Genomic DNA, 15,632 nt, shown 5'->3' on the forward strand with positions numbered 1-15,632 from the left:
TCCGAGTCTTATCCGAAGCTGCCAATCTTTCCAGCCCCTTACTGCGAATATACTGCAAAGATTTGATCTGCGTTGATGGCGGTAGTTCTCACCAATGAAGCGAGGAGTTATATTATGTAGATTATCCTCAACACAAACAATCCAACGGCCTGACTCAAACCCTGACCTATCATGTCAATATTTGCGACCAAGTGGATGTCTATATTTCTCAAACAGCAGGCGGGCTTTACTGCCTCGACTTCCATGATTTTGTTAGAATTTGGAATCTACTACTCGTGAGGTATTCAAGCTTAAAACTATGGAGACTGAGGCTGGTCTGGATGCCAAGTTGGTATAAATCACCAGCCGTTTTGGGGTCGATCCAGCTGAGAAGAGGCACAAGGCCTTTAGCACTTGACAGGAACGCTCCATGAGGAAGATAATCGAGAGCCACGTGTTTGTTCTCCGGGAGAATTACTGGAGGAAGCCACTATATGACTATCCTCCTCATCTAAGAGAAATGTACGCCCAACGTGGTACTTGCATTAACGGGGTCATATTCTGCACTGCATATACTGCCCAAGACGAGTTGACGGAGAAACATTTGGTGGCACTTCATGTCAGATCGGAAAAAATTCAAATGATTCCGCACCCTAGAGGGGTTGTGGACACAGTTTTGATCGAATTATCAAGGCATGCTACCTTGGCTCATGATGACGTTGATCTTTCTTGGAACGAAGTCACTCTGTGGACATTGGAGGACCTAGACAATCAGGTTTGGAAGCAAAAAACATGCATGGGAGGCTGATCCTGAATGGGATATTACTCTTCATGGTGGCATGCCGACGGGTGATTTGATGCTCGCACCAATGTACTTCGGCGAGCCCTTTTTCATGTTCTTACACAATGTGGAGAACAACGTCCTCAGGAGAATCAAGCTTCAGGCCCGCGCAATCGTTTAGATGAGCAGTACGATCCATATACTACTTCCGCAGGCGTAAGGTCCGTTTTCATGTGGAAAGTCTACGGTCACCTCGAGGCCTTTCAGCTCCATTTAAACATCAGCATGAATCAGGACCTATACCTGTTCGACAGTAAAGGGATTCGAGAGCTGGGCAGCGACAAGGAACGAGAAAGAAATCAGTATGCTCTGCATTGTTCTTTATTTATTTACTTATTTATCTTTGGTATGGAATCCTTAATGAGAATTGAGCCATTGTCAGTTTGGTCTTGAAATCCTTATCCTACTCGGTTAAGCTTCTATCTGCATTATGCTTACACTTTCCTCTCTCTTTGTCCCTGTCTCGAAACCGAATGGGATTTATTTGTAAATTAAATAAAAGTTGAGTAGCATCGTTGCAAATATGATGAAAAGGGCACCGAGCTGAGTGATTCAGCTAAAAATAATTAGGTCTACTTACTACTAATCATAAAGAGCTTTTGTTTTTTAACTTAAAATATATTAAGTCATTTTTTTTATTAAACAAAAACTGAATTAAATTAATAAATATTAAAATTTTAATTTTAGCGCTTATTTTGTTATCAAACACATTCGATGTTGCTAAATAAAAGGCTAGGTCGGGTTATTGGCCCGCTGTGACTGTCCCAACTAAGGGAACCTAACCGCCACGGAATGTTCCTTTTGCCATAGCTTATGGAGACTTTAACCCAACTTGATCATCATAGCCACACCAACACACTAGTAAATTATGTTCAAGGCCCTCTAAATCAAGCATTATGGACTAGCCACCGCCATCCCATAATACACTCACATAATGGCGAGTTTTACGTCCTCAGTGAGATTCGAATTCGTGATATTCAAGTGCAACACTTGAAGCTTAACCACTAGACCACCGTACTAGTGGTCACATTCGAAGTTGGTGTTTCAATTCTTTATTCTTATTCGATCCCCTTCGTCCTATGGTGTGAATTTCGACAACACTATTGCAAGAAGAAATTGAATGCTAGCTTGTCATATGTAAACGTCAAATATACATTTCAAGGAAGTTTTATTCTCTTCAGGTGTAGTACTAAATATAACATCACCATATAGAACACCCACTAATCGTAATGTACAATCAAGCCTCATGAAAGCCCAATATTTAATTGGCTTCAATAAATCATGCAACAATCACTTTTATCGCACTTCTAACCTAGCTAGGGTTTGAGGAATATTTGCACGAAACTTGACATCGGTTAATTAGTTTAATAAGTCTTCCATCGGCCAAATTCGATAATTTCTAGCATGACAAATAAAATCACTGAAACTGCAAAACCAAACTTCATCTATATGTTTATATGTAATAGTGTACTAGCATATAACATCTACAAGACATTTTCTCTATTATATACATATATATATATATATCCTCGTATTGATGATAACAGTGAGTCATTTACTCTCTTTTTTTTCGATATGCAACTTGATATCCGGAAATTCAATGGGTCACTGACTAATCCAGTCAAACCGGGTGGATCCATTAAGAGGTAAAGCTCTCTTAGCGTGAATCTTTTTCATTTTCAAGATTCGATCCGACACCTTGTTTAAGGAAAATAAATTCCGAACCGTTTAAACCAACCCACATTGATGCTTTTATTATTTACTTTTCGTTCATGAATTGATGAAATGGTTAAGTGAAAATTGACATATATACTATATTAAATTACCATGCATAAGTGTTTCAATTTTTCTTTACTTTCCGGTAATAAAGGAAGCCATAGGAAAGCAAAATAAGAGAATATATATAAGTCCCATCAAAGAGAATAAATTCAGGACCTCTTAATTCTAAGTCAACATTTTATATCTATACAAAAAAAACGCTTCCTCTTCAACCTTCCTCTTCCAATTAAAGTGACACACTTGTGCAACTGACTTTGTAAATGACTTTCCAAAACAGAAGCGGTAATTGGAAATATGTCTATCGTAAATGATTTTCCTACGAAAAACCATTTACACGAAACAAACGGAGCCTAAATATTAATAGGGTGCCGGTACCATCCTAATACAGTACTCCCGCCAAACGCGTGAATTGAATGCACTCAAAGTTTGGGAATGGCTGCTCTACTAGGAGAATACCTTTGAATTTCCACCGATTGTGCATATACTATATATATAATCATTGAGTAATAAATTAATAAATCAAATCTTATCTAAGAGATTAACCTTTTAAGTAATAAATAAATAAACTGCACATTGACCTTTTAAATTTGACGATTACGGTCACCTGAAAAATTTCAGGTGGTGTTAGACCACTATTTCAATACGCCGCGCAAGTATTTGCCCAGCCCCTATTTAATTAATTTCAGGTTTATGAGCAATAAATAAATAAACCATGCCGTGAATAATGACTCACTAACATAACTAATTTTGTTAAGCTCGTTTTTAAATTTTGTAATTAGAGCAGCGAAAAATAGTGCAGCACAGTAACGTATGATATCGCCTATCAGCTAGAAAGTTGCAGGTTCAATTCTTGTTGTTAGACTACCCATGCCTTTTGATTATTAGATATTTAGGATTTTAATTTGATTGTCATATACTTGTTAACCCCCTTATGACTGGAAAAAAAAAAATTGTAATTAACCTCATTTTTCATTTCATAAGCCTAGTACTGTAAATAGGAATCCTAATAACCAATAAGGGTTAGGTCAAATGGTTCGGCGCTATTTTCCTTAAGTAAGGCTTCAGGTTTGAGTCTTATGAATGGGCTCCGAATAGTAGAGCACATAGGAGTGTGCACGGATATAAGGTATACTCAGAACCGAAACCTACCCATTAGGGTAAGGTCCGGGTAGCTCGTATTGAGAATATTGTAGGGTCCGGGTATTAAAATTAGGAACCGGTGAAAATAGGTTCCGGTTTCGATTCCTGCATATAGGCTACTCAGAATTGGTATCGGAACCGGTACCTGGACCAGATAATAATTTTTCTAGTTATATTCAGGTATATTTATCCCTTTTACTTTACCATATTCCCCTCTCTCTCTCTTCTCTTGGTGGAAGTTTTGCATTCCTTATCGTCGGCAATTTTGGTATGACGATAATAGGTATATCATCGATGAGGCCTTATCATATTACAGATGTTTAGTTTTGTGGATGGATTGAACGTATTACTCTTTGTTGTAGATGTATTATGGATTTAATCTAAATCTATGTCGACATTCTATTATGCATAATTACTGATTATAGATAAGACATTTTCGGTTTTATTTAGCGAGACAAAAAAATTTACAGGTTCCAACAGGGCACCCGAAACATGTGGGATAATACAAGTTTCAGGTACGTTTCGGTTCCATGACTCAACAAGGTAGGGTCCGATTCCAAAATCTTGGAACCTATTCTTTACAGGGTGGAGTCCGGGTATCAAGAAAAAAGCAGGGTATTCGAAACCGAACACCCCGCACATACGAAAAAAAAAACACGAATAATCCCACTAAGTATCAAACTTGTAATCTCGTGATATGTTTTTTTGTTCGATATGATTGGGAAAAAGAATTAATTATCTCTATGTCCTATTTTCTTTCTTTCATTTTCAATGAACTTTTTCGTTTTCATTACAGTTTCTCCTTCCGGTGCGTAAAAAAGCTTTTTATGATTATTATTTCTATCAAGTATCAAAAGTAAATGTGTATTCATATATAGTTTCGAGTGCGAACAAAAGAAAAATTTCTACGTTCTTCAAGTAAATATTAACATTATACTATATATACTTCAAGTAAATTTGGATGCATTTCAAATAGTCCTTAGTTACATTGTTCGTAAATTATATGGATATCGGGAATTTTATGTTGCAATTATTGTATGGTGCAACCAATTTTTGGATCATTGGATGACCTATAAATCATTTATTTATCCATCAATACTCAATAGTTGCAATTCAATGATTCAAAATATGATTAAATCGAAAAATTAATTTTAAGAAAATTTTACTTTAACTTAATTCTAGTAATATACTTGAGCAAACAATTAATACCACCATTTTTTTTTTTGTGATTGCACCATGTAATTTCCCATAGTAGGATAATAGACTATCCTTAGTTCCCTATTAGTATTAATGACCATGATGGTTTTTTTTATAAGTGTCAATTAATATCAACTAGCGGATAATATTCTACAAAATTCACGATGATGTTCCAGAGACGACAAAAATTGAAATTTCGGAGCATGAGAGATTCCTCTCAGATCTAGTATTGGCATGGTTTTGATTAAATTATTTACCCAATTATATCCAACTAAAGTGCTTAGATGAGTGAATGCTTACATATGCTGCAGCGGGACCTCTATCTTCCCAAAGAAGGAAGAGCTCAAACCGTTCTTTTAACACTTTTAGTTAATTATTAAAAAAAATTAAGTACATAAGATCTAACATCGAAATATCCATATGGTTAAATATATATTCATCTACATATTCTTTGTTACAAAGGAAGCACATTAGTTTAGAAGGGAACAAGAGAACTGGAAAGGGGAAGGGGCAGCAAAGTTTGGTAGATGTAATGACGGTCGTAAAGTATGTCATTTTAATACACGTTAACATAGAGATTATGCCGCGTGATTATCTCTCATAGAAGGATTAGCGGAGAAACCCAACCAATTTGCGCTGATTAAGGGGCAATATATAGAACCGAAGATAAGAAGATGAACCAAACTGCAATCAGTAAAATGCACTCATCTTTAGCATGTCCTTCCATTCCAGTTGCTTCAACCGCAATGTTTACAAAATCATCTCGTGTTAGATCTACAGTACGTGGAAGCCGATATCTCACTACAAAAGCACAAATCTCAGTAAGATCTATCTCTGTTACTTTTTCTCTAAGAAAACATGGTATCTGTTATACCTATACGAGTGACCAATCCAAAACTTGCATCACGTAGCAACCAAAAACGAAAAAAATTCTCAGCCAAGTAAACTGTGCATAGAGCCGGGGGGTTGAAGATTTTGCATTGGGAGATATTTCAGCTGCCACTACTTGATGCTTCTGAAGACTGCCAGAACCAAAAATTGAGAATAAAATGGAACACGAGTTCTTCTCATGGGAAAACATGGCATTTGTTAAGTGATGATTGGTACCTGGACTTCGCAGAGTAGGTTTTCGAGCTCTACGGTGATCTCAGAGAAGGAAGGCCGGTTGGTGGGATCTGTCTCCCAGCATCTCTGCATCAACTCCACTAGCTTCGGATGCATATTCTTAGGGATTTCAGGTCTTAACCCCTTCAGATTTAGAGAGGAAAAAGTAATACGAAATTAGATGTAAACCAGAGACCAAAATTTTTCAAGGAAACATTTTATTAATAACTTTACGAGAATCCTTTGTTCTGACACAATGCAAATATCAGATCTACCTGTCGTACTCCCAATGCCGCTTGCAATGGAGTCATATTACCGTAAGGAACCTGCATGGTAAGGAACAATTAAGGGCCCTATATCTCGACAAATGCAGAGGGAAATCAAGAGCAACTATAAAAGCTTCTATGCAGCTTCATAAAGTACCTTTGCCGTAAACAATTCCCAGATGACAATGGCAAAACTGAAAACGTCCGCCTTCTGATCATAAGGTTGATGGTTTATAACCTTGCAAAAGACAATACAAAGAACTAAGACACTGAAACAAAAAGCCTTTTTCTCCCTTAACCTTATAGAAATATACTGAACAAAAGAATTCAACGTAATAATAGAAAACACCAGCACATAAATAGATCATCCTTATGACTTCAGCATCAGCGAATTTGAAATTTTAATATAAGAAATTGTAAAAACCACAGCAGTAAACACAAATTATCACTATTTTAAACTAAAACGGAAATAGGGGAGAAATTATACTCTCTAAATTAACCAGCCTCCTTTAAAAACTTTAATATGGTTGTAGTAAGCTAGAAAATTTGCAAATTAAAGTACAGCGTGACCCTGAAAGACTACTGAGACAAAGATGGGCAAGTTTTAGATTTGTGAATCATTCAAACAAGAATTCACGCTTCCAGAAACATTTTTTTTGGAATTATAGGCATGCGCAAGTACAAACCTCTGGCGCCATCCACCTATAAGTCCCAGTCTCTGCTGTCATAATTCCCCCTCGAGATTGGAATCGAGCAACCCCAAAATCAGCAACTTTCACAACCTTAAGAGTGAGAACAGATTCTAATGAATTGAAAATTATTTCTGAAATAGATAACATACTCACAGATTCTAATGAATTGAAAATTATTTCTGAAATAGATAACATAAAGAAAGTATGCCCTCAGAAGCGACTGATTCATGAAACTGAAACGGCTCACGTTTTCTCTGTCCATCAGCAAATTTGCCGTCTTCAGGTCCCTGTGTATTATGTTATTCTGATGCAGATACTCCATGCCTTTGGATATATCAAGTGCAAACTTCACCAACTGAAAAAGCTTCAAGCTATCATGGTGATTATGCAGATAATCATACAGACTCCCACCAGGCATGTATTCTGCAAACAACTTCCACTAATAAGATGCAGTTTGCGCAGTGCAATATAAATCAATGAGAGAGAGCATAAACTATGCCGATTGCAGCACAACAGTGTCATCGGAGGTTTTATTATAAGGGCAGGAACTTTAACCTGTTACGATGCACAAATGAGGAGGCTTCGTACATGCACCAATGAAGCGAACAACGTTCCTGTGTTCTACTTCCCTGCAGCCACAGCAACCAACTAAATGAGCGCAGAGTTTTTATAAAGCATTCAAAAGAAACCAAAAACACATAAATGAACATGTCCATAAATAAAAGGGGACAAAATCAAAAGGAATGAGTTGCAGGAAGTTGAACCATGTTTTCTGTCACAAAAACAGACGTTTTATAATATTATAATAGAAGGTAAAGCAGACAATGCATCTTAATTGGTTCTTGAAGCATGAAAACAGCTTGTAACTAGAGGATAATCTAAGCATCCCTGCTGTCCTTTTCCTCTAAAAAGGAGGGGAAGGGGAGCAAAGAAAAGAATCCATATCACAGATCGTTGAAAGAGAAATTTACAGATCCATTTTAGAACAGCAGGAACACCATTCACCTCAAGATCTCCACCTCTTGTGCAAACTCTGCTGCTGGAGCTTCATTTATATGCTCAGACCTAAGAATTTTAATAGCTACATCTTGACCAAGGTATGTTCCACGAAACCTATCGAAAAGAAAAATGTCACAGATAGCAACAACAGACACACATTAATTATAAGCACACGGCAAAGGAGAAAAAGATTTACAGGTCTCCAAAAGATCCAGATGTGATCTTTTCTCCTATCTTCAGCAATCTTCTATCAATTTCCAGGTCTCCAGCGGCTCGTGCTGCTAATGCCTTTTCTATTGCTGATTGAGAATGAGTTGAACCAGACCATGAACCCTATGTCCATAAAACTCCTTTATTTGAGGGTATAACCCCATAATCAACTTAAAATAAAAGCACAGCATCTATGACTGAGTCCCATAATTTTCCAGAGGACTATCATTAAATCATGATAAAAAATATAGATAAAACTAGCAAAAGTGCATGCTGAATAACACCAATTTGATTCAGGGAGAAAACTTTCAAATATAGTGGTATTGTACTACTACAACAGGTCCGATCCAATAAGTATCAAACTGGAGAGAACCCAGAGATGCCAACTCTAAAATTTAAGCCTACATCGATACAATGTCAGAGAGGATGCAGATTGTATACCACTCAGCTTTTATGACTAAAGTATCAAATTTATCAAACAAGACAGACCCATTGAAAACAAACAAAAACATAAAATAGGATAAGAAGAACTAAAAGTTTACCTCACTTCTTTCAATTGCTTTTACCATAGCTTCATTCAAACCATCTGTGTCCTGGGCACAACATTGCAAAGTCAACAACATGTGGACTGAGCACAGATCCCTGTCATAAAAGTTTAATCACGATGGCCCTTAATATATGACAAGGCCACTATTGGAGGCTGGAGTGCGAAAGGTTTGAAATGCATATCTCACAGATGCATAATTAGTAACAGTAGCGTGGGACTACAAGCAATTTTCATGTTGATGCTAGTGTTCATTTAGGAGTTGATTTGTGTAAAGGTACTTGACAAGACAGGAACGTCAATAGGAGTTTCCTTTGGTTAAATATTGTAGCAAGTTTTCTTGAAAATTTCATGCTACTCCTAATCAGAATCACTGAACCAACCCAAACATGGCAGTTCCTAAATCTATCAGTAATATCTAAATTACAAAAATTGATGATTTGGTAGACTCAGAAAGAGCTCTGCTTCTGAGCTGAACTGAATTCTGTATTGCCATGCGCTGTGTCCCAAAATTTTATGTTAAATTACAGAATGCTGGTAAAACCCTACGCTATTGCAAATGATTCTTTCTTTCTAACCAATGGTAATTACAAAAACTAATATAACTTAAGAAAATGGTGAAGTCAATGCATGAAAAACTTTCATGTATAAGCCAACAAAAAGTTGCCAAGAACCATTATGATAAATTCGTTGGAAAAAACATGAAGCTATTGGAAGAAATACCTCCTCTTGCCATCCATCCACCACGAACACATCCAAGGAATATCCATCAGTGGTTGAAAATACATGTGCTTCACGGATATTGAGTCCTATATCAGAAAGTAAAGCGGAAAGCTACAAAAACAAATGAGGCTCAGTTAGCAAATATAATCTTCATAAGCATAGTAAAAAGTTAAATTAAGAAAATAACTGCACCAAGAAGCTAAATAGTGATCATGTAGTAAGGTAATATTCAGGTTTCATTCTCAATTAAGAAATATAGATAATTATAATTCATCTGCACTACAATATGAAGAATTTAAATTGGTTTGCAAAACAGACGTTTGTCTCAGATTCCTAATGGAAAAAAGCCCTTATCCCCTGAAGATTTGCAGCACAATGATGCTTCATTTAAATGAGTAAGGCGTTCGCATTATTAAATGATAGCAATTATTGATATGATTTGATGAGAATTAATTTCTGCTAGTCAAAATAAGTTCGCATTTTCCAAGCCCAAATACCTAGAATCCATCATAAGATTTGAAACAACCATGCATCCTCTTCCAGGCAAAAAGAAAACTTTAGCATGGTTATTGTTGAAAGTGCAGACTATGGTGAAAAGCTTATGGAATTGCCAATAGATCTTTCCATGCTACACACATTTTCCAGTGGCAAGGGTGACTTCAGAACGTGAAGATAAAACAGCCCACCATATTGCTAGTCTAAACAGCCACACCTCGGTGTTTGGCTGGCTTATCTGATTATCTGAATTGAGATATGCAAGCAAAGAACCAGACCTTGCTAAAATTGGAAACTCGATCATTCATGTTTCTTTTTGTGCACTTGAGATATGAAAGCAGCAGCGATATTTCACAATAACTAGAGAAAAAGTTGCAAGCTAAATCGATGGTAGTTATTCCATCGTTGCAAGATATAACCAAAGAGCAAATCATACTGAAAGTGCAAAGTAGAAGGTTGGCATAGTCTACACACCTTTTTGGGTTCATGTAGCATAAAACAGGTAGAAAATAAGCATTGAAGACTAAATGGAACTTAAACAAATATATAACTCTTTTTATGCAACTCTAAGGTACCTGACTAAGCAGCTTCGGTTTGTCAACAGTAGAAAAGATCACCTCGTGGATTGGAACAGTTAGTTCTTGCCTGACGAGTATTATTAAATCAATTAATTTCTCATAGAGATGGCAGAAAGTTCTCGCCCATCCAATTAATAACAGCCAATTGCAGGCAACAGCCTAAGTTTTGCAAAGTGAACATGAAAGTTTTCCAAAGATTGGTTCTTATCCTCACAAAGAGCACACCCTCTGTAGCCACTTCAGGTAGCATTATTCTAGTGCTTCTATATCTTACTAATATGCATCTTGCCAAAAATTTCAAAGAAATGCAAAAAAATTTGTAGCACTTACCGTTTTGGGAACTTATTCACATCCTCTGCGTTCTTTCTAACATCCAAATTCAGGTCCTCCAGCTTAGAGCAAGGCTCAAACTCAGGTGCGCCATCACGGTTCCTATGAACCAGAAAGCAATGAATTTAATCGTGCTGCATTACCATATTCTAGCAGTCTCAGACAGTGAACAGTAAAAGCTGATGCAATAAAGGATAATACCTTTTACCAGGAGTAGTAGGTGCTTCATCATCTTCACTATGAGATGGCCTCTGGTTAGAATCGACACCTGTCAACTGTGGGTCCTCATCACCATCAGCCTTTATGCCCATATGCTACCAGCAATGCGTAGCAGGAAAAAGGATAAAAAGAAGTAAGAACGATTACCAAAAGGAGCCAGCATATGAGAGGTATAACAAGATGATTAAGATAACTGGCTAATCAGAGTTCCAAAGCAAAATGCTTATGACATAACGCTGCTCAGTGTTCCGATACACCCCAGCAACCAAAGAAGGCAAACCTAGATAGTAAATCAAATGAGTGAACTACGTGATGGATTAGACTAAGATCTTCCCGTGGATCCAAACCAAACCTATCGGAGTAATCAAACATGGACTTGAGAGCAAACTGTGGAGCCTTTCAAAGAGAATAATTTATTGCTTCAAATGCAAGAGAAGGAAAGTACCTCCAAGAAACGAACGTGGAAAACAGGTTGATTATCAGGGATCTTGGCCTGACCAAGTAGCCTATGATGTAGTAGGACATCTTCCACTCTATCCATGTTAACATCGAGGGCATAACTGACGCATTTCAAAAACACAAAACAAAATTGAACATCAGTCACATGCGGAAATGATCCTAACAAGATTCAGATCCAGAAAAAAGGACTTCCACCATCATCGAACAGTCCAGACAAGCTTCCAGACGAACAAAACGATACGGAAATGAAATTAAAGAGATTCATACTTTAAGCTACCTTCGAACTGTTCCTCTGGAGGAACAAGCTTCCAGACAAGAAGTATCAGAAAGGAAAGAGCACAAAAGAAAGAGGAAGAATCGGCATTCTATTGATTAGAGGAGCTGGTTCTCCAATGGCAATTCATCGACTGTTTAAGAGACTCACTTTACACTATTACAGTTCAAGTGTTCAACTAGCAGTAACAGCAGAGAAGGAAGCCATTTCATCAGATAAGATGAAAATGACAGGACGTAGAAGATCATCCTATCCTCTTCTTGTAGTCAGAAGATCATCATGTCACATTCGATGCAACTGCAGACGAAACTGAAAAGCTAGAGAAAAACTAGTTCAAGAAGCGATATCCAGAGCAGATGTCCGGAAATGCTCTCAACGATACAATCGCTGCTTCGTCCAATCACTAGCGAACGCGAGCTGTGGCTGGGGACGTACCTCGGAGGCAATCGACTGAAGTGAGACTCGAGAAGATCGCGGAGGTCGGGATTCCCGACGGCCTCCGAGTGCCTGCTCTCTAGCAAGCGGTTGTAAACTTCGTTGGTGAGCTCGTCGCAGCCGGCAAAGCTGACGGCGAAGCTCCTGGGAGGCGAGGAGCTCTCCCCGACGCCCTCGGTCAAATCCATGTCCGGAGCAGCCATTCAGAAGGTCGTCAATCAGCGGCGGAGGATTCCACCATGCGCCCGAACGAAGCAACGCGAGCGAAAAGCACAAGCCACTGAGAGAGAGGAGAGGGAGAGGGAGAGGGAGAGGAGAGGAGAGAAGAAGAAAGGATTTCCTGATCGGCGGGAAGGAGGGAGGGAGAGAGGAAGGAGAGGATCTTTGACTGTTGGTGGAATCTTCGGAGACGCCAAGAAGAAGGGGGAGGGGGGGAGTGGTTGGAGAAGGTAGTTAAGAGCCTTTGGCGGGGTAGTTCGGTCCATTAACATCTTCGCCATGTGTACTCGGCAGAGAGAGAAACTCATCCTCCTTGTCTAGTGAGAGAGAGAGAGAGAAAGTAGTTTAGTAAGCTTCCAGTTATAAAGAATGTCTCAAGCTGCCAAGGAAGAGAAAACGGGGCAGCATGGCCTAATTTTTTTTATCCTATTTCTCTTTTCCATTTTTTATTCTTTAAAAATATAAAGAATAATTCTATTAATTTCGCTGAAGTGGATAGGGTTGATGAATAAATAAATAATTTGTATTAGAATTTTATTATTAGATAATAAAAAAGATGTTGAATTTCTTGCAATACAAAATTACATCACCGCCCACGAACTGTAGGGATATTCACGTGTTTGCGTGGATGTGTTTTTGATCTGTCTCAAATCTCGATGGACAGTTAGAACTTAAAGGGTTTAGTCCGTTAGATTATGAGAATAGTTGAAGTATTTTTTGTAAAAACCTTATAGAGTTTGGGAATAGTACATTATTTTGCATCAAAATCCGTCCCAAACATGTTAAATTTGAAATTACTAAAATAACTCTCCAAACATCTATTAATATGTCAAATGACCTTCAATTCCAATAGGGATCACCGCATTGTGATCTTTTAGTCTACCTAGTGCCTCTTCTCCATCTCTCTCTGCACTATTCCGACCTCCCCTCACCGGTTACCCGCCGATCTTCTTGAGCTATTTTTTTTGTTGGACTAAGGAGTATTGGTTTCATTCTTGATGTTATTGCTAAAATTCAATGTGATGAAATCTTTTGCGAGTGATGTCAATTCAATTGGTATTTTATTCCTAAAATTCATGTTATCAAATATCTGCTTTGTATTGTTGCTATTTCAGGATCTTTTACAATTGGGTTCGAGCTCGTTAACTTAGTCGGAAGCATTTGAAAATTTTCTTCTAAATTATTATGGATTTAGGAATGAGTTGAAGGCTGACCTTCTCTAAAGAATTTAAGGTGGCATTTGATAATAGAGTGGAGTCAAACTTCACTTCACTCCAAATATTTATATATATATATATATATATATTGAAGTAGGATTATAATAATGGTTAGAAAAATTATTTGTGGGAATTTATTATTAAATTGAGAAAGAAAATAAAAAGTAATGATTGTGTTGTTGAATTGTGAAGAAAGTAATAAATAGTTAAAATAGTAGTATTAAAAATTAATCGTAATGATAATTAAAAAATACGTGAAAAAATTTATTATTATATTAAAAAAAATTAAAAAAAATATTGATTATATTATTGAATTGAAAATAAGTAAAATAAAGTAAAGTAGATTTAAAGTGAAGTAAATTATATTCCATAAATGAACAAAGCGATATCGAGCCATTTCAAACCCTGTCCATGAACACCTCCAACGAACCGGTGGACCGTGCCTGTATGGCAGGGGGTGTTCAGGGAGGGCATTTTCAGAAGAGCAGAAGCACTGGGGTCTTTCTTCTTCTTCTTCTTCTTTTAATGGTTGAAGCACTGGGCTATTTCATTGATGGTAGGGTAGGGGGGAGCCGGGAAGGGAACTATTATTTTTAGCAATTCACGCGTCTTTGGCCAATTATTATTTGCTGTTCGTACGCTTTCTGTACTGGCCGTGACTTTTTGGCTTCTTATTGTTTTTTCCCAAAAATGGTTTCGACTGTTGTTTTCGTGACATTTTCTGCAAGCACAAGAGGAAAAAATTAAAAATAAAAAATAAACCAACTCTGCACATCTTATTTAATAAATTTGGTCAAGTTTTACTGTGTATTCAGTTTAACGAGTCATGTCACCGTCTTTATCAATATTATATTTATGTTTTAGGGCCAACGGATCCATTTCGTCGTTCAAAAATACGAATCTTATCAGTATTTCTGATTCTTGCTTAATAGTTAGACCCTGCGATCGGACTTGCCACGAGCATAGCTATCTCATTCTGGTGGTGATTTGATTTCTGGAGCTTCTCATTAGCAATATTCAATCTCTTCCTGCAGTACGGAGACTGAATATCGCGTAGTAATTGCTCATTATGTCCCTACTAAACTACAGGTTGCTTAATGCTCAAATCAAGTCACTTTGCATTACCGATTCACTGATGTTTGTGGCAAGCTTCACGTCATTTCACCCCCATTCAAGTTGGGGAGCTGACTAGCACGTTAGATCGAGTTTATCAATGTATTTATCAAGGGTATTTTCGTAATTATGTAGGAGATTACTATTGTATATTGACTATTTTCATTAGTAAAGGAATTCAAATTATTCAGCCCTAATTACTCTTCACACAAAATATCATCATACATATAAATTTGTGGGATTTTACAATTTTGTGTTTCAGTGCAAAATCGGATCTTCAATTTCGTGTTTTCTTTACTGTCCTCCCCAATCAAAAAATAAAAATCATTAGCAAGATTCCTTGAAATTAGAAAGAGTAAATAAGTAATTTCGTCCCTGACTTTCGCAAGTCGCATCAATTTCGTTCCTGACTTTTCAGTTACATCAATTTGGTTCTCAACTTTTGTACCGTTACATCAATTTATTCCATGACTTTTCGTAGTTAAATCAATTTAGTCCATGACAGGTGTACTACAAGTTCCTGAGTTTTGATGTGACATCAAATCGATCCCCGATTGCATCCTGTGGCAAATGGGCAGATGGCGTTACTATTCCGTTAATTTATTCAAGAACTGAACTAATGTAACATCTGGACAAATTGATATAATCCCAAGTTATCATTTTCTTCATCTGCCTTCTCTCTCTCTCTTTGTGCCTCTCTCTGTCTCTCGTTCTCTTTCGTCTCACAGTCCCACTTCAAACGAATTTCCTCTCCTTCGTCTTCCTCTTTCTCTCCTTGTGCGAGCTTCTATTTCTCGCTCAGCTTCTCTCCACTCTGCC

The 15,632-nt window shown here is 37.3% G+C and overlaps 1 protein-coding gene across 1 annotated transcript; it reads right to left on the bottom strand.

The window, feature by feature from the left end:
* Positions 1-5,611: 5,611 nt before the first annotated feature.
* LOC116189176 (serine/threonine-protein kinase STY17-like) lies at positions 5,612-12,744 on the bottom strand. The gene is made up of 16 exons (XM_031518726.1): positions 12,265-12,744; positions 11,542-11,656; positions 11,079-11,191; positions 10,878-10,979; positions 10,545-10,614; positions 9,475-9,585; positions 8,750-8,800; positions 8,194-8,330; positions 8,004-8,111; positions 7,554-7,627; positions 7,246-7,421; positions 6,993-7,088; positions 6,464-6,544; positions 6,316-6,366; positions 6,044-6,184; positions 5,612-5,958 (listed from the first exon to the last, which is right to left on the bottom strand). Exons 1-16 carry the CDS (start codon positions 12,465-12,467, stop codon positions 5,929-5,931), a joined length of 1,659 nt encoding a protein of 552 aa, XP_031374586.1. The 5' UTR covers positions 12,468-12,744; the 3' UTR covers positions 5,612-5,928.
* Between the last annotated feature and the right edge of the window lie 2,888 nt (positions 12,745-15,632).

Source organism: Punica granatum, chromosome 8 (genome assembly GCF_007655135.1).
Source record: "Punica granatum isolate Tunisia-2019 chromosome 8, ASM765513v2, whole genome shotgun sequence".
NCBI lineage: Eukaryota > Viridiplantae > Streptophyta > Magnoliopsida > Myrtales > Lythraceae > Punica > Punica granatum.

Excerpts from the sequence above, each read along its gene's own strand:
- LOC116189176 (XM_031518726.1), bottom strand. The coding sequence starts at position 12,467 with ATGGCTGCTCCGGACATGGATTTGACCGAGGGCGTCGGGGAGAGCTCC. Across the intron at positions 10,615-10,877 it reads GTGAATAAGTTCCCAAAACG|GCAAGAACTAACTGTTCCAA; the intron begins GTAAGTGCTACA and ends AATACTCGTCAG. Across the intron at positions 5,959-6,043 it reads ACCTACTCTGCGAAGTCCAG|TCTTCAGAAGCATCAAGTAG; the intron begins GTACCAATCATC and ends TGGTTCTGGCAG.